Here is a 19606-nt window from a genome sequence, read left to right as displayed (position 1 = left end):
AAATAAAGAAATGACTTATTCACTGAAACTTTTTTTGGGGGGAGGGGGGCCTAGAACTTAAAGCCTGAGCACTGTCCCTGAGCCTTTTTGTACTTGAGACTAGCGCTCTACCACTTGAGCTGCAGCACCACTTCCAGCTCTTCCTGAGTAGTTAATTGGAGATAAGAGTCTCACAGACTTTCCTGCCTAGGCTGGCTTCAAACTGTAATCCTCAGATCTCAGCTGCCTGAATTGCTAGTATTACAGGCATTAGCCACCAGCACCCAGCTTACTGAAACTTTTGAAGTTGACTTTATTCTTTTTTTTTTTCTTTTTTTGTCAGTCATGGGGCTTGAACTCTAGGCCTGAGTGCTGTCCCTCAGTTCTTCAGCTCAGGGCTAGCACTCTACCACTTGAGCCACAGCCCCACTTCTGGTTTTTTTGGAGATAAGAGTCTCATGGACTTTCCTCCCCAGGTTGGCTTTTGAACCATGATCCTCAGATCTCAGCCTTCTGATAGCTAGGATTACAGGCATGAGCCTCTGGCACCTGGCTGTTGACCTTATTCTTTACCTAAATCCAAATAATATAAGACAAAAAAAGGGAAGAAAAAAATGATTGAGTCTTGTTTTTTTTTTTCTGAACTTCAAAGGATTGAACAAGTAGATTATAATTTATTGTGTCCATCTAAGTGTTAAGTACTTCTTGATCAAAGTCACCCCTTTAGTAGACTCTTGGTAAACAGTAAACATATCTCTTTAAAAGTTGATTATTACAATAACAGTAGCACACGACAGAGCACAGGCAAGGTACCAAGCCCTGTTCGAAGTGATGTATGTACTATGTAATTAATACTTGCTCAACTTTTTGAGTTAGGTGCTATTATTGTCCCCACTTATGAATGAGGAAACTGAGATGCAGAGATGCTAAGAAACTTTCCCAGGATTTACATATGTAAGTGGTAGAATGAAGCATGACAATGGAGTAGCATCCCTCCATGTGTTTAAATTTTAACATGTGTTAAATTCCCAAAACCAAGCCAGGCACCAGTGGCTCACATCTGTAAACCTAGCTACTCAGGAAATTGAGATCTGAGGCTCACAGTTCAAAACCAGATGGGCAGGAAAGTCCATGAGACTCATGTCCATTAGAAAACCTGAAGTGGCACTATGTGTTCAAAGTGGCAAAGCTCTAGCCTTAAGCAAAACAGCTCAGCGACAGCACCCAGGCCCCGAGTTCAAGCCCCACAACTGACACAAAACAAACAAACAATAAGGTTCCCAATACTAAGTGGAAATAGAATCATGTCAGATGTGGTTAAAATAAGGTCATACCAAATTAGAGTGAATCCTTAACCTTACTAGGGTATACATAACTGGTATATATATATATATATATATATATATATATATATATATATATATATATAAACCAATTTGGAGCAAAGCATGCAGACAGGGTGACTATCATGTGACAATTATAGTTATGCTGGCATAAAACAAGGAAATTCTAGAAGTTAGGAGAAAGGCCTGAACAGATCCTTCCTTAGTGACCCCAGAGGACACATGGAACCCACTAACACATAGATATGAACATCCAGCTCTACAACTGTAAGAAAATCCATTTGTATTGTTTAAGACAAGTTTGTGTACTTGTCATACATCACTTGTCATACATCATTTTCCCTAGGAAATGGATATGCTGAGAAACTTCCAAGGAGGGTTTGAAATAAGCAATAAATTGAGAATAAGAGACTCAGAGAATAGAGTGTCTGATTAGAAGAAGATAACAGAGCAAATAGAACAAAAGCACTACCTAAATAGAAAACTTAGGGTCATTTTCCAGAATTGCCAAATAACACCTTCAAATACAAGAATCACACTGAGTCCTAAGGAAAGTAGGAATGGAAACGAAACAGAGGACAAACAGGAAGCAAGGAAGGAAAGAAGGAAAAAGCAAGGAAGGAAGGAATGATGGAAGGAAGGAAGGAAGGGAGGGAGGGAGGAAGGGAGGAAGGAAGGAAGGAAGGAAGGAAGGAAGGAAGGAAGGAAGGAAGGAAGGAAGGAAGGAAGGAAGGGAGGGAGGGAGGAAGGGAGGAAGGGAGGGAGGGAAGGAGGGAGAGGGAAAAGAAGGAAGGGAAATCATAAGTCCACTCTTAGGTGCAGTACATAGTAGTCAAACCAGACTATGAAGGATAAAGAAACCATCTTAAAACAGTTAATAAAGCATAACAAAAGCAGATTGCATACAAAAAATATCCATTAGACATATAGCTGATTTCTGAGAAGAAACAGCTGAAGTCTGAAATAATGGAAGTCATGTACTTGCAACTGTCTTTCACAGAAGACAAAATAAAGACATTTGCTGTTTAAAAGGAGGGAAAAACAGACCACAAGAGTTTACCAGTAACCGATCTTCACCAAAGAAAAAATAGAACAATCTCAGAAAACAAAGAGCCAAGTGGAAGAATGAATGGTCCCGTGTTCACAGTGGTCATCCCCTACCTAGACTCAATTCCACTGGCAGCATGTTGAAGAAATGCATCAGTACCATTACACAACTCTGGGCCTCCATCAACAAAGCAAAGTTCTGAATTGGTTCTTTCCCTCTATGGGTCTCAGGGACTTTCCACATAGAGCGAACTATGGTAGTACTGAATTACTCTAAGGACATTTAATCCTCCACAGCTTTCTTTTTTTTGGGGGGGGGGGGTTCCGGTCGTGGGGCCTGAACTCTGGGCCTGGGCGCTGTCCCTCAGCTCTTCAGCTCAAGGCTAGCGCTCTACCACTTGAGCCACAGTGCCACTTCTGGCTTTTTTCTTTTTGCTTATGTGGTGCTGAGGAATCGAACCTAGGGCCTCAGGCATGCGAGGCAAGCGCTCTACCACTGAGCCACCTTCCCAGCCGCTCCTCCACAGCTTTCTGATGCCACTTAGACTCCTCCTTTATAGACTCCACTGTCATATTTCCTGTCTGATCTTCAGAGACTAACCATCTTAGATCCCACTGCATATTGGAATCAGAAACTTCTGGTGTGATTTAGCTCTCACTGAGGTCCATATGCCAGTTTCCTTTGACCTTAGGAGGTCATTCTATCACATGTGTTATCATTCATAAACTCACACCAGCTTATAGAAAGTCTGAACTTCACTATAGTACTTATTGTTTTACTTCATCTTGTATCTTCTCTCTCCAACTGGGTTATAAGCTCTTGAAGTATATCTCCTGCTTTCTTTAAAAACTATTAGGGCCAGGCCCCAGCAGCTCATGCCTGTAATCCTAACTACTCAGGAGATCAGGGACTGTGGTTTGAGGCCAGCTCTGGCAGAAAAAACTAGGAGACTTACCTCCGATGAACTTCCAAAAAGTTGGAGCTGTGGCTCAAGTGGTAGCTTTGAGCAAAAAGGCTCAGACACAGTGCCCAGGTTCTGAGTTCAAGCCCGAGGACTACTCACACACACACACACACACACACACACACACACACCACTCAGAACTAGCATATGTTGTGCCCATAATAGGGGTTTGTGGGAAATAAGAATTTGGAGGAATGAAATAATCACTTGAAGGAGGGTTGGAGGAAGACTGCAGATTGACTCAATGATGTGTTTCAATGAGAAAGACCTGGCTTCAAAGTCCAAGCGTGCTCCGTGCTGATGCCCGTAGCTTACCAGCAAAATGTGGCAGACATAAGGTGCCCACTTTGTCTGTGTGTGTATGTGTGTGTGCACACGTGTGTGTGCTTGTGCATGCCCGTGCCTATAATGGGGCTTGAAATCAAGGCCTTACACTCTTACTTGGCTTTTGCTCTCAAGGCTGCTGCTCTACCACTTGAGCCACACCTCCACTCCAGCCTTTCTACTGAAAGGAAGAATCTGGAAAAGTCTTATGGACATTTCTGGCTAGGCTGCTTCAAACCTGATTTCTTAGATCTCAGCCTCCTGAATAGCTAGGATTACAGGTGTGAGCCACCTGCCCCAGGCCACACCCTCCCTCCATCAGCCATATCTTTCTGGGACAGTTAGTATTGGGTGTGTTGCACGGTCCAGGTGCCCCTTGCAGAATTATTTGAATTGCGAGTCACAATAACTAATATTGATTTGAATAAGGCAGGGGAAATGACAGCAAGCATTTTTGCATAACTTTGTCTTCTCTCTTTTACTCTATAATAAAGAAGACCCCTTTCATATTGTGTTGTGTGGATTTCTCCATCCATAGATATGTTGGGAAAGAATACAAAGAGCAGAAGGAGCTCTGGCACCATTTTATTGATGTGGAGCGGCAGATGACAGCACAGCACTATGTGACAGAATTTAACAAGAGACTCTATGAACAAAAGATTCCAACACAAATATTCTATATCCCATCTGCAGTATTACTGGTAAGGCTTCTTTTCTTCTTTTTCTTTTTTTGTCAGTCACAGGTCTTGAACTCAAGACCTGGGTGCTGGCTCTTAGATTTTTCTCTCAAGGTAGCGCACTACCACTTTGAGCCATAGTTCTACTTCTGGTTTTCTGGTGGCTAACTGGAGATAAGAATCTCATGGACTTTTCTGCCTGGGCTGGCTTTAAATCCTTATCCTCAGATCTCAGCCTCTCGGGTAGCTAGGATGACAGATGTAAGCCACCAGCACCTGGCTTTACAGGTGAGGTTTTTAGGAAATGAAATGGTTAAACAGGCCTATACACATATGCTAGATTAGATTTCTATCCATAAACTGTCTGCATCCACCACCATTGTGATAAAACCCAATAACTCAGTTTCTGAATTCCTTCCTCAGCTTCATTAGCACTATCTCCTTAGACAGATGAGTGTGAACTATGACCCTATGTCCCCATAATGCGTTTTGTATCTTCCAAGTTGAACATTTGAATATCAGTTGATCCTGGTATCTTATCTCACATGGTCAAGTTATTTGTTTTTGTTTGTTTGTTTGTTTTTTGGGTCCAGTTGTGGGGCCTGAACTCTGGGCCTGGGCACTGTCCTAGCGCTTTACCTCTTGAGCCACAGCACCACTTTCGACTTTTTTCTTTTTGCTTATGTGGTGCTGAGGAATCGAACCCAGGGCCTCATGCATGCAAGGTAAGCGCTCTACCACTGAGCCACCTTCCCAGCCCCACATGGTCAAGTTATTATTCTTCATTATTCACTTTGTTGTATTATCACTGAACTTTCAGGAAGAGATGTGCCACATAAATCTCATTTTACATCTGTTTGCCCCGTTCTTTGCAACCAAGTGCTAAGCTACAAACACCTATCTAATTTATCATTATTCAGTTCTAACTCTACATGCATTTTCACATATTATCCTTTCAAAGACCTAAAGGGTAGCTATTATTAGTATTTTACTGACTACATAGATAAGGAAATTGAAGTCTAAGATAACAAAGCAACTAAGTGGCAGAGCATAGGTTCAAATGGAGATCTACTCAACTCCAAAGGCCAGGAGTTTAACCATGATGCTATACTACATCTCATTTTTGTTTTTCAGCTTTTAGAAGACAAAACAATAAAGGGATGTATCACCGTGGAACCTTATATACTGGGAGACTTTGTAAAGTTATCAAATAACACAAAAGTGGTAAAAAGAGAATACAAAGCCACAGATTATGGCTTGGCTTATGGCCATTTTTCTTATGAGTTTTCTAATCACAGAGATGTTGTGGTTGATTTACAGGGTATGTAAAACTGTGAATTTTATTTTGAATATCAATTTATTTTGAGTAGTCCTTATATATAATTAGCTTCATTAATCATTATTTAATAGAATATTTGGTGTGTAGGATTCTGTTAGAATCAATTGATTTTCTTGCAGGTAGCAAATGATTCCCTTAATTTTTTAAAAAAGTCTAACTTTTACAAGTTTATAAAGTATCGCATAATTTAGTGGGGAGTGGAGGAGGGGGGGAGAAAGGGAGTCCTATTATTTCCTATTATTGTATTTTTAAATCCATTTTTTCTAATCTGTAGCCCTTTATTCTTATTTCAAGTATGATACAGAGTATCATAATTGAGATCATTATGAAATAGAAAACTATGTATACTTAAGTCTGACTTTTAAAAAATATCTACATTAATATTTGAGTTTTTACAATTCTATTTAGAATTGTTTTGAGCCTCTCACTATTACTTAGCTTTTTTACTCAGGGCTGGTGCTCTACCTCTTGAACCATACCTTTGCTTCTATCTTTTTGTTGGTTCATTGGAGACAAGAGTCTCTTGATTTGTATCCCAGGGTTGGCTTCAATCCACAATCCTTAGATCTCAGCCTTCTAAGTAGCTAGGATTATGGGGGTGAGCCACTGGCCTCTAGCTCGTAAGAATTCCTACTAACCAACATTCTTCCCTTTATGTAAATGACAAATGAGATTTATTATAATTATTTCTAATAATGACCACTTTGCTTCCATCTATAGCATTTATAATCTGTCACATTATGTTTTAGTTGATTATAGTTTATTGATCTGCTCCACTTTACAAGAACTTTATTTCAGTGAGTACAAAGATGTTTGACTAGCTTGTTACTACTGCATATCCATCACCAGCAGCACTGTGTTGGGACAGTGTCTACACTTCGTGAATACCCGCTAATGAATGGATGAATATATAAATTAAGGACAGATAAAGCACTAAAGAAGCTTCCAAACTGTGATATAAGTATTCTATTGTGATTTTTTTTTGGTCAGTCATGGGGCTTGAACTCATGGTCTGGGCACTGTCTTTAAGCTCTTTTGCTCAAGGCTAGCACTCTACCACTTTGAGCCACAGCTGCACTTCAGGTTTTCTGGTAGTTAATCAGAGATAAGAGTCTCAAAGACTTTCCCACCTGGGATGGCTTTGAATCCCAATCCTCAGATCTCAGTTTCCTGAGTAGTTATAAGTATAGGCGTGAGCCACCAGTGCCCGGCTCAATATTGTGATATTAATCATTATTCTAAGTGCATTCTATTGCTACTAATTCCTTGAGATGATCATAAATGACAAATATAATGTGGCAAAATCAATTCTCCTTCTTAAGCTTAAAAATTTTAAAGGCAACCCAAAACTTCTAAGAGTAATGTACTAAACTTAAACCACGGTATAAACCCAAATTTTAAAGAATCTCTTTAAGCATGTGTGTGCATTTTTCTTTCTTTGCCTCTAAAATGTGTGGCTACCATTTATAGACGAATATATTCTTTTCTCTTTCAGGCTGGGTGACTGGTAATGGCAAAGGCCTCATTTACCTCACAGATCCCCAGATTCACTCTGTTGATCAGAAAGACGTCACGACCAATTTTGGAAAGAAAGGAATTTTTTACTTCTTTAAGAACCAGCATGAAAAATGTAATGAAATATGCCATCGCCTTTCTCTGACGAGGCCTGCAATAGAAAAACACGGCAAGCCATAGACTGCATGGGTCATGTGATAGTCTGGTGCTCACCAGCATCAGGCTCTCTCTCCTTCCAGGGACATGGGACATGGCATCGCCTGGTCTTTTGAGGCAGGGACAGGCCATGGGCTCATTCTGGCCCATGATTTGGCTGAGGGTGGTGGATGGTGAGAACTGTGGCTTACCCTTAGAGTCTTGAGCTTTCATTTACATTTTTGTTCAAGGCTGGCACTTTACCACTTGAGCCACAGTTCCATTTCCGTGGCCAGTGGTTTCTGAGAGCAACTGATGAGTGTCAATGTCAGGCCTCATTGAACTTCCAGAACATGACACAGTGTCTCTTTCCTGCTGCCATGGTTAAGGAGAGTGTGTCAGGAGGCAGCCATGGTAAACCTCCATTTATAGTGAAGACAACTTGGAGAAGAACAGAGAGGAGCCTCATCTGACCATGACAAATACAAAGCTCTGCTGAGAAATAAACTTTTTATTGTTCATGCCATTGAGGTTTGAGAGCTTTGGTCATAATCTGTCAAATTTTATACTATCATACCATTGGTGCTTTATATCTGGGTTTAGGATGTGTGTGTGTGTGTGTGTGTGTGTGTGTGTGTGTGTGCCAGTACTGAGTCTTGAACTCACAGGTGCCTGAGTGCTGTCCCTTATCTTTTTCATTCAAGTCTAGAGCTCTACTGTTTGAACCATAGCTCCACTTCAGGCATTTTTAATGGGCATCATATTATCAACAGTAATTTATTGCAATTACCTTTTGTCTTATTTATTTACTACTGTGTGAAAAATTATTTCTCAAGTTTAGAATCTTGAGCAGAGCAGAGCAGAAAGGGAAAAGAAGGGCAAAGCTATGTGCCAGGAGCTCAGGCCTGTAATCTTGACCACTCAGGAGCTTGAAGCCATTCCAGGATAGGAAAGTCCATGAGACGCTCATGTCCAATTAATGAGCAAAAAGCAGGAAGTGAAGCTGTGGCTCAAGTGATAGAACACTAGCCTTGAGTGAAAAAGTTAAGGGACAGATCCCAGGCCCCCTGAGTTCAAGCCCCAGTACTGGCACAGAGAAAAGAGAGGGGGAGGGAAAGAAGGAAGGAAGGAAGGAAAGAAGGAAGGAAAGAAGGGAGGGAGGGAAAGGGAAAAAAGAAAGAAATTGAGAGTTGACCTAGCTGTATGGCTCTGATACCGAATCTTTGATAAAATGATATTAGGAGCTTTGGTCATCTCAAGGCTCAGCCAGGACTGCTCTTGCTTGTGCTCACTCTCTCTCTCTCATTCTCAATCTCTCTCTCTCTCTTTCTCTCTCTCTCTCCTACCTCCTTCTTGCTGACTGGGGGTGAGAAGCCTCCGTGTCTCATCACATGGCCTGTCCATAGGACATGACAGTTGACTTTTTAAAAAATACATGTTTTTTTAAAATTGTAAAAATAGTGTACAGAGGGGTTACAGTTACATGAGTAAGGTAGTGAGTATATTTCCTATCAAGCATTGTTACCTCCTCCTTTGTTTTCCTCTACCATCCCTTCCCTCTCCACCTCCCCAACTCCTCCCTCCCACAGCCCCCCCTCCCAAGTTGTAAAGTTGGTTTTCAGCATAGTGTCTTGTACATCTCATTGTTACAATGGGTCAACCTGTATCCCTATTTAAGCATTTTGTTTTTTCCCTTCCCCTCCCCAAATTAGGAAAAATGTATATTCAAGATGCAGGGCACCGACATCAAATACAGTGAAAACAGGGGTTATACCATGGGAGAAGAACATACAAAAGAAACAAAAATACCACATAGTACATTATAGGTATATTAAAAAAACAATAGCATGAAATAAAAAACCACTTGTGTCCCTGTCTTGGGGTTCATTTCACTTAACATCATCTTATATGGTCATATGTACATAGACAGCTGACTTTTGCCAGAATGAAAAGTCCTAAGTCTTTCGTAGCCTCGTCACTGAAGTAGTATGCTATCACTTCACATTGTTGTTCACACCAATCAACCTTGGGGGAGACTAAAGGGGCCTGAATGCCAGCAAGTGGGGATCACTTGTTTGTTCAAGATTGTTTTCTGCCTCAGGATCCTGCTCTGGGGCCTGTGTCTTTTCATATCCTAGTATGACTGCTTAATGGTTGATGCTTAGTCCATTTTTGTTTAAATAGATGGATGTGCTGGGCACCAGTGACTCAGCCTGTAGTCCCAGCTACCTAGAAAGAGTAGGGGATCTTGGTTTAAGGACAACTCAGGCATACATATAAGATCCTCTCTCAACCAGTAGCTGAGTATGGTCCGGCGCTTGTCACCCCAGCCACAGGGGAGGCTAGGGTCAGGAGCATCAATGTTTTAAGCCATTCTAGACATTCTGCTATGAGCATTCTGGCTCGTACCTATAATCCTAGTAATACAGGAAGCTAAGAGCTGAAGATCCTGGTTCAGAGTCATTATAGATAGACAAATTTGAGAGACTCTTATCTTCTAATTAACCATCAAAAAGCCAAAACTGGAGGTGTGGCTCAAGTGGTAAAGGGCCAGCTGAGCAAGAGCTTGAGGCCTTGAGTTCAAGCCCTGGTATCAGCACAAAAAAAAGAAAAGGGAAGGGAAGAGAAAGGGAAAGAAATAAGGAATAAGGCAAAAGAAAAATAAGGGAAGGGGGAAAGGAAGGAAGGGAAAGGAAGAGGAAAAAGAAAAGGATGGGATGGGAGGGGAGGGGAGGGGAGAGGGGAGAGGAGAGGACAGCACAGGACTTCCAGGTCTGGAGGTGTGAGTGGCATCAAGCTACACTAAAACAATCAGTGCAGAATTAGGGCTGAGAGTTATAGTTCAGTGGTACAAACCCCAGTACTTCTGTAAATAAGTAAGTAAATAAATAGTGAATAAATGATTAATGAGGAAGATGTCAACAATCATGCTGTGCATGATATTATGCATTTTAGATGCTCTATTAATGCTAATTCACTTCCTAACTTACTGCAGAAGGTGAGAGGCAGTAAAAAAAAAAAAAAAAGAACGTCTGAGCTCTCTGAGATTCAGAAAATCATTCCACAACCAGGTGGTGGAGATCTACAGATCTACAGATAGAAGGAAAGAAAAACTACGATTTTTCTCTCTCTTATGAACTTGTTCTGTATTCCAACTTTAACTTCATCCCTCCATCGCCAAATGGATATGGGAAAATTTTCAAAGAATTCTTCCGAAAATTCAATGATCCTAATTTTTCTAATTTGAAGTGTTTTTTTTTTTTAATCTTGTTCTTTTCTTACTGGCGTGCAGGACCCTGTGAAATGACAATCTTTTAAGAGCTGGGTTTCAGGAATTTTGTTCCTCTGCACGAGATTTAATCTTTATCCCTTCAGAGATAAAAAAAAAAAAAACATCAGGCTGTTATTTTCTTTGAGTACCACATTGTTTTGAAGGTGATATGTGTGCTACAATTTGGGATATACAGATGTCCTGTGCCTGAACAGAGTCCCTTAGAAACTAGGTGTAAAATGTAAGAAGCAAAAGAGAGTGAGAGGGAGAAAAAAAAAAATAAATCTCTTTATTATGGTGCCTAAAGCTTCGGTGTGAGCGAGTCTGCAGCTGCACGAGGAGAAAATGCATTCAGATATATAACGCAAGTGTGAATAATCCTGTCTCAAATGCTGCTTGCAGACTGCTCCAAGCTTTGTCAGGTGAACTTGAACCGGGCCATCAGCTTCGCCTAGTTCTCATTGCACACTCTGTCTACCACCCCGGGGCATTCACCATCTTGACTGTTGTTTCAAGAGAACAAGCAATCCATCATTGAGCCAGGGAGTCACTTTCTCATAGAAAAGTAAAATCAGCATGTGCCAGTGCTCAACCCTTGTGGTTTGCAGATTAAAATGATACATGGCGACTCACGTGTTACGAGAAAGATTAAGTCGGTTATCTTGTTCCGATGCCCAGACAAAAGAATTCCCTTCAAGCAAGTTAAGTAGGAATTTTCCAGAAGCTGAAAACATTGGGCTTAAGGACTCGATGCTAAGACAGAGGATTTAATGAGAAAGCAGGAAAAAAAAATGTCATTTTACAACTAAGCACTAGTTGTATTCTCTGCATGAGATAAGAACAAAGAAGAATTGAGTGCTGTGAAATCTTTGTGTAAGTCTCTGCTGTTTGAGATGCCAACTTGAGATGGACACACGATTTATTGTTTCCCACGATTGATTTAAATATGGTGAAATAAATGAGCAGCCAGCTAGTGCCCCCAGGGCTGGAAGATTCGGCAGAGTAAACTTTAGATCCTGCAGCTAAAATATCCAGTTATTAGCCATGTTGTTTCATTCTGTAAGTTACGTAGTAATAACATTTGAAATAAATCTCTTAGAGAAGCTAGCTTAAAATGAAAGGCTAGGCCACAGACTTCATTCACGAAGCTACAGCAAGTATTTCTCCTGTTACAGAAAATATTTTTATATAAATGAATTTGTCACTGGGTTGTTTTGGCTCAGGGATGGGTGGCGGGGGAGGTGAGGGGGGGGGGGCGTGGGAAGCAGTTCCTAGGGCTTGAATACAAGCCTGGGTGCTCTCCCTTAGCTTTTTTGCTTAAGGTTAGCGCTCTACCACTTGAACCACAGCTCCACTTCTGACTTTTTGCTGAATAACTAGAGATAAGAATCTCACAGACTTTCCCCACTCAGGCTGGCTTTGAACAGCAATCTCAGCTCTCCTGAGTAGCTAGGATTACAGGCATGAGCCACCAGTGCCCAGATGTTTTCTTCCTTTTGAAATTAATTTTTAAAGCCAATATAAGCCAGTAGCACACCTCTGTAATCCTAGCTACTCAGGAGGCTGAGATCTGAGGATTGCAGTTCGAAGCCAGCTGGGGCAGAAAAGTCTCTGTTAGACTCTTATCTCCAATTAAACACACAAAAATTAGAAGTGACACTGTGGCTCAAGTGGTAAAGCACTAGTTGTGAGCACAGAGGCTCAGGGACAGTGCCCAGGCCCTGAGTCTAAGCCCCTCAACCAACAAAAATAAAAATATAAAATATAAAAGAGAGAGAGGAAGGAAGAAAACAAAAAGATGTATCAAAGTACTTCATTTTAGATTTTTTTAAGTGCATTAATTAAAATGCACAGAGAATCTTTTTCTCTCTGGAAAGATACTTTTTTAAAACCGAAAAAGATATAAAAGCTTACATTTTGCCTTTAAATTTTATCAAGAAGTGACATCAAATGAATAAGAATTCTATGTGTTCTTTTAGATTCCATATGTGTTATTGGGAAAAACTGTCAGACATTCATTATTTACATTTTGCCTGTATAATGCTGTGCCAAGCCCTTGTTTAAAAGCACAGGCCTAGGGTTGGGAATGTGGCATAGTAGTAGAGTGCTTGCTTAGCAATTCCTAGTACCACATAAATAGAAAAGGCCAGAAGTGGCACTATGGCTCACGTGGTAGAGTGCTAGCCTTGAGCAAAAGAAGCCTAGGGACAGGGCTTAGGCCCCGAGTTCAAGTCCCAGTACTGGAAAAAAAAAAAGTACAGGCCTAATTTTTTTTTAGTTACATAAATTTCAAATCAAAGAAACTTTCAAATGTATTCTTCTTAACTAGCTCTGTACGTGCAAATGAATAGTCAGCATAAGGAACAGCAGTATAATAGGTAAATTTTCTCTGCTGCCGGGCACAAGAAATTTAACTGCCTTCTCTTATACAAATCATCAAGAAGGAAAGGCAGTGTCTAAATACTTTTGTTACACATTTGGCATGCTCTTTCCCACATAACAGAAGGACCCACAGAGACTGGCTTTGAAGGGCCATGTTCCCAACATAATTTCAATAGAGAATATTGTCTCTGGGCTGAACACCTGGATTGTGGCTGTATTCCCTTGGGCTCTGTGGCACTTACTGAGCCACCTGCATCAGAGAAGATAGAAGAGAGCGCCGGGAGCCTCTGGTCAGCTGTATCTTTCTCCAGCCTCCAGGGCATATTTGTGCAGAAGAGTCAGGCCATGCCAGTCTCCATCCCCCCTACACACACACACACACACACACTCACAGCCATTCATCTGAGTTGGCCCCTGCTCTTTATCCCACCACAGACAAGTTAGCATGATCCATCCATGAGTATAACCTCTGACGCCTATGTGCCACGTGCAAAAGACTTAAAGCTATACATTATTCTGATAAAGGCAATTGAAAACTGCCCAGGACTTGCAGAGGAACACCAAAGATCTGAGATTGAGCTGGGTATTAGAATGAGATCCACAGTTCAACACAGCCCCCCAACAACCTGCTGTGAACATGGATTTCAGTTCAGCCCCCCTCGCCCTCTTTCCTCCCTCCCTAGCTGGCGTACAGACATGCCTTCAGCCAACTAAAAGGATTTCCTGCCAGTTACCAATTGTTTAGCTACCCAGGAGGCTGAGATCTGAGAGTCCCACTTCGAAGCCAGCCCAGGCAGGAAAGACCTTAAGACTCTTATCTCCAATTAATCATCAAAAAGCCAAAAGTGAAGTCATGGCTCAAGTAGTCGAGGGCCAACCTCAAGTGCACACAAATGATTTTCCTAAGCATCGTTATAGCTGCTCACATACTGAGCATGTCTAGAGTTCTGCATTGCTTTTGGTTGTCAGATAAAAGGGGAAAATGCAAATAACCAAACGGATGACTTATGAAATACCCCATCAATTTAGATCAATAATAATTCATTGTTGTTGTTTAGTAGTGTCATAAGAGCTCAGGATTGAGAGGCAGACAGTTCTAAATTGCCTTAAACATCAAGAGATTTTACCACTAATAATTTAAAAAGTAAATTCAACTACAGCTCAAGATCAAGCACACTAGTAATTTGATCTATATTGACTGTTCTAGTTCCTTCATCATTTTTTTTAATTTAATTTTATTTTATTTGAGAGCATACTGTACAGAGGGGTTACAATTACATGGGCAGGATAATGCATACATTTCTTACAAAGCATTGCAGCCTCCTCCTTTGTTTACCCTTCACCTCCCTTTCCTTCATCATTTTTTAAGATGTACCAGACATACCATGCTCAGAACATCTCCCAATCTGTGTGCACTGCAAATGCTACAGACTAAAAATTGTACTTGAGAAAAGGAAATCTTTTATACATCATTCTAGTTGTCAAGAAGATCTTCTTTTCAGGAAGCATTTTATAGAACCAAGTCATTCAATTGCCAAGAGACCCTGCTACATGCTTGCTGATTTATTGTATTGTATTTTAATTTGGAAAGATTAAATATTTCACTCTGCTGAACATGGCTTCTCTTTTTGCCTACAGTCATTTTCTCTTTCAGACCCTAACAAAACGACGTTTCTTATTTAAAGAGCTAAGACTGAGAAGACACAGGCACCTAAACTCAAAGAGTGAACTTTCAGTTTTTGTTTTGCTTTGCTTTGGTTTTCAAAAATCTTTTTTAAAATGCAGACTGTGAATGGTTGCCTCTTGGTTGCAAAGGTCACTTCGAGTGCACTGTCCACAGCATTAACTAGAAATGACCTTTGTCATTACTCTCAGCATGTGAGACAGAAGAAACAAATGAAATGACATACCCAAAAGATGGTTTCTAGACTTGGCCCCTGGGATAATTGTCCAGCCCCCACCCCCAGGATTATAATGTGCTCAGTGACGTCAACATTAATCCATACAGAGCTGCAACGGCTAAGCTGGACCCCCACCGAGAAGGGAGGATAATGTTGTCTGTCTTCAAGTTTAAGAGCACTCCCTTTAGGGAACAAGTTCCAAATTTCTGTGTTGTATTTTCTAGGCCACATATTACATCTTCCAGGTGGGGGCTACATTGGGGAAAATGGTCTCATCTAGTTTTCTTCTACTCTACAATTAGTTAAGAAGTTCACCATGCTGAATTTGCTTTGTGCTTGTCATAAAGGTTAAATTATAGGACCAGCTGGTTTCTGTGTGTGTGTGTGTGCTGATTCTGGGGCTTGAACTCAGTGTCTAGGCACTGTCCCTGAGCTTTTGTGCTCCAGGCTAATACTCTACCACTTGAACCACAGCTCCCCTTCTGATTTTTTGTGGTTAATTGCAGTGGTATTATAGTGGCACCAAGTTAGTCAGCTGACTTCTTGGAGCCAGTGATCCCCAAATACTGAAGGGTATATTATATATACAAAGGCCCACCTTAGGGAATTGTGAAGTTAAAGGTGTCTGTGAAGGACTTAACCCATGGCCAGCATATTTTGGTATTTAATTAAGTAGAATCCAGCTTTTTACTGTTGTTTTGGTTTTGGCAAGTCTGAGAATATGAACTCAGGATTTCATAAGCAGATACTCTACCACCTCGAGCTCAAGAGTGGGGTTTGGCTGTAAATATTAACCCAGATTTTTCCCCAATGTTGGCTCACTAAGTTACTTTCCCAGCCCTGTAAAGATTGCTTTTCTGGCTTTGTGGTACTTAACTGATGTGGTGCTGTACGCCTGTAGTCCCAGCCATTCAGGGGGATCACTTGAGTCTGAGAGTCTGAGACCAGCCTGGGTGAAAAAGCAAGACCCCATCTCAAAAAAAAAAAAAAAAAAAGGAAAGGAAAGGAAAAGAGAATAAAAGGAAAGAGGAAAAAGGACAAAAAGAAAGAAAGAAAGAAAGAAAGAAAGAAAGAAAGAAAGAAAGAAAGAAAGAAAGAAAGGAAGGAAGGAAGGAAGGAAGGAAGGAAGGAAGGAAGGGAAGGGAAGGGGAAGGAAGGAAGGAAGGAAGGAAGGAAGGAAGGAAGGAAGGAAGGAAGGAAGGAAGGAAGGAAGGAAGAAAGGAAGGAAAGTTGGTTCTGCCTACTTACATATAAACTAGAATCTCCACTCAGACCAGAAACATTCTTGATCCTACAGAGAAGCCACTGGTATTGGATGGGGAGTAAGAAATGTAAGTACTAATAATTGAAACAATGATGACAGATTCCATTTGTTTAGTTCGTTTATGATGTTCATTCATCATCATTGTGTCACCTGGAAACATGATTTAAATGGTTCTTTTTTTTTTTAAAGTCAAAATAATCTAAGCTGAGTACCAATGACCTCATTCGTATAATCCAAGCTACTTAGAGGCTGAGATTTGGAGGATCATAGCTTGAAGCCAGCCTGGGCAGAAACATCCTAGAGATGCTTATCTCCCATTCACCAGCCAAAAGCAAGGCTTAGGAGGAATGGCTCAAGAGGTAGAGCCAGGCAAGCAAACTGAGCAAGCTCAAGGTTCTGAGTTTGAACCCCAGTACATGTGTGTGTGTATGCATGTGTGGGTGTATATATATAGACATATATATATTCATACATACATATATATATATATATATATATATATATATATATATATGGATATGTTCTTTACCAGCAAGTTCATGGGGGATCTACTGAATCATCATGATTCTTTATCAAACATGATTCTCTTGCTCCATTTCCTTAATGCCATCCCCAGGTCATCCCACATCCTACCAATTCCCCAGGTAGGACACGCTCTGCCTTGTGTTTCCCCAGGCTCTCCCTTGCACCTGGCCTGTCCTATCCTTCCTTCCCTGGGAACTCACTTGTCCTTCAAGAGTAGCTCAAGTGTTAACTTCTTGAGAAGACTTTCTGTGACTCAACGTATCCCCTACACACACACACACACACACACATCTTTATGGAGCCCCTCAACTGCACAGTAATTACTTGTTTATGACTCTACCTCTCCCCTCCCCAACACACCCCCATTAGATTATGAGGACATGAAAGCATGAGTTCATCTTGGCAGCCTCAGTGCCTAGCCTGGCCTTGCCTTATTAATAAGGCCTTGTTGAAGGAAAGAATTAAATCATTAAAAATCACAAGATTAATTAAGACTTTGGTTTTATGATTGGCCCATTGTGGCATAACTCTCAGTGTTAATACAGTATTTAACATTGTGCCTTGACCATCACACGTGTGCCATAAATGTTGGTGAACTGAATAAATGAATGATGGCAGGTGAAAAATCTCTTAATTAGATCCAGAGGGCCTTCTTTATTTGAACAATCCAAATAAGAAAGGCAGGCTCAGACACTGAAAACGCTATGCCGACATCTTTGTCTTACTAAAGACTCATCTGAATGATAATGAGTGTGGAAAATGGATTAGCTGGGGTGGGGGTGGGGAAGGACAGGGCTTTTCTTGTTTGTTTGTTTGTTATTTACTCTTTTTTTTTTTTGCTTTTCTTTTTGGTCTGGATTAAACAAAGTAAAAGTGGGAAATCTGTCCCTGCCTATACATCTTTGGGTTTTATTTTACTGCTTATTTAATTAAAAGCAAGTTCTTTGTGGTAGATAAATTAAATTGGGGGAAATGGTTAAAATCTACTTGTCAGGTGGCCAGGTTCTTCTCATCTGGAGCTTAGGGTCCTCTTCCAGTCTCACTCTTGTTATTGGAAGAATTCTGTTCCTTATAGTTGCAGAAATTTCATTGTAGGACCATTTCCCGGACTGAGAAGCTCACCCTGTAAGCCAAAACTAGCACACTACATCCTCCTCATTCCTCTCTCCTCTAGCCCGCTTCTAGCCATAGGAATCTCTGCTTAGCTAGGTGCTGTGATTCACGCCTGTAATTCTAGCTACTCAGGAGGCTGAGAGCTGAGGACTGAAGTCTGAAGCCAACCTAAAGTTCAAGGTGCGCTTATCTCCAATTAACCACCAAAAAGCCAGAAGTAAAGCTGCAGCTCAAGTAGTAGAACACTAGCTTTGAGCAAAAAAAAGAAAACAAAAACAAAAGCCAAAAACTCATTGATATAAACTAAATTTCAAATAATTACAAGCCTCCTAAAGATAAAAGACGGCACACAAAGTCTTTCATCATTGGCAGTGCACAAAAGAAAGATATGACCAGTGCATAAGCCAGTAATCAGAAATCAGTTAAAATTCACCGGATTCTTAAAGGCCAGTTGGAAATAACTTAAGAGCCCAAGCCACAAGGAAATTTTGTCCTAATTCTCAAGCTCATGACCACTGGCCTTTACTGCAAGCTGATGGAAGAAATTAGGAACAGACAGAAGTGGTATGCTAAAACAGAGGTGTCTGTGGTTAACAACAGGGAAAAGCTGAGAAACTCCACCGGCCATAGAAAAACAGAAGTTGTATTGCTTCTACGTGATGCCTACTGGTTTTTTAATTTCCAAATATTCCATAATTTTTCCAAGTAGCTTTTTTTTTTTTTGGCCAGTCCTGGGAGCTTGAACTCTAGGCCTAGGTGCTGTCCCTGAGCTTCTTTTGCTCAAGGCTAGCACTCTACCACTTGAGCCACAGTGCTACTTCTAGCTTTTTTGAGTAGTTTATCAGAGATGAGTCTCACACAGTTTCCTGCCCAGGCTGGCTTCAAACCGTGAACCTCAGATCTCAGCCTCCTGTGTAGCTAGGATGACAGGTGTGAGCCATTGGCTTCCTGCTGCAAATATCTCTCTGTGTTTGATTTCTAACATAATTTTGTAGTGGTAAGAAAATATGCTTTGAATCATTTCAAGTTTTAAAAAATGTATTGACTTGTTTTAGAAACCAAAAGATGGTCTATTTTATAAACAGACTGTGAAACTTTGAATTGAAAGTGCATTCTGCTGTGTTTACTGGAAGATTCTGTGAATGTTCAGAAATATTAATTAAGGGCTGGGAAGGTGCCTTGCATGCCTGAGGCCCTGGGTTCGATTCCTCAGCACCACATAAGAAAAAGCCGGAAGTGGCGCTGTGGCTCAAGAGGTAGAGCGCTAGCCTTGAGCTGAAGAGCTGAGGGACAGCGCCCAGGCCCAGAGTTCAGGCCCTACGACCGGACCAAAAAAACAAAAACAAAAACAGAAATATTGATTAAGCTGGGTACTGGTGGCTCACACCTGTAATCCTAGCTACTGAGAAGGCTGAGATCTAAGGTGGTTCAAAGTCAGCATAGACAGGAAAGTCTGTGAGAATCTTATCTCCAAATAATCACACACACACACACACACACACACACACACACACACACACACACACACACACACACAAATGGAATAAGTTTATGGTTCAAGTAGTAGAATGCCAGCCTTGAGTGAAAATGACAAGAGACAGTGCACAGACCCTGAGTTCAAACCCCAATACTGGCATAAAAATGTGCCAGTACTAGTCATTTTTAAGTATTCTATATTCTTGGTGAGTGTGCTTTCCTAATAATTATTAGGAGTACAGAAAACTCCAGCTTCAATTGTGGGCGTATCTACTTCTATCATTTCTGTCATGTATTGCTTTGAAATGTTAAGTGTGTGTATTTAGAATATGACATCTTCTTGGTGAATT

General features: G+C 40.9%; 1 protein-coding gene across 3 annotated transcripts in view; it reads left to right on the top strand.

The window, feature by feature from the left end:
• The window catches only part of Alpk1 (alpha kinase 1), an 86088-nt gene extending 67105 nt beyond the window's left edge, over window positions 1-18983 (top strand). For 2 of the 3 annotated variants that reach the window (XM_042697606.1, XM_042697607.1), the window contains exons 13-15: window positions 4197-4359; window positions 5470-5656; window positions 7170-7854. In XM_042697606.1, coding sequence (XP_042553540.1) covers window positions 4197-4359; window positions 5470-5656; window positions 7170-7369 — 550 coding nt within the window. In that variant the 3' untranslated portion in view covers window positions 7370-7854. Of the gene's footprint in view, window positions 1-4196; window positions 4360-5469; window positions 5657-7169; window positions 7855-18972 lie in introns of those variants that run through there. The other variant, XM_042697608.1, reaches the window with a different exon arrangement.
• The last annotated feature ends 623 nt before the right edge of the window (window positions 18984-19606 follow it).

Source organism: Dipodomys spectabilis, unplaced genomic scaffold (assembly GCF_019054845.1).
Source record: "Dipodomys spectabilis isolate Male_0828 unplaced genomic scaffold, ASM1905484v1 ptg000225l, whole genome shotgun sequence".
Lineage (NCBI taxonomy): Eukaryota > Metazoa > Chordata > Mammalia > Rodentia > Heteromyidae > Dipodomys > Dipodomys spectabilis.
Note: the sequence above shows the minus strand (reverse complement) of the source record. Positions and strands in the feature narration are given on the sequence as shown.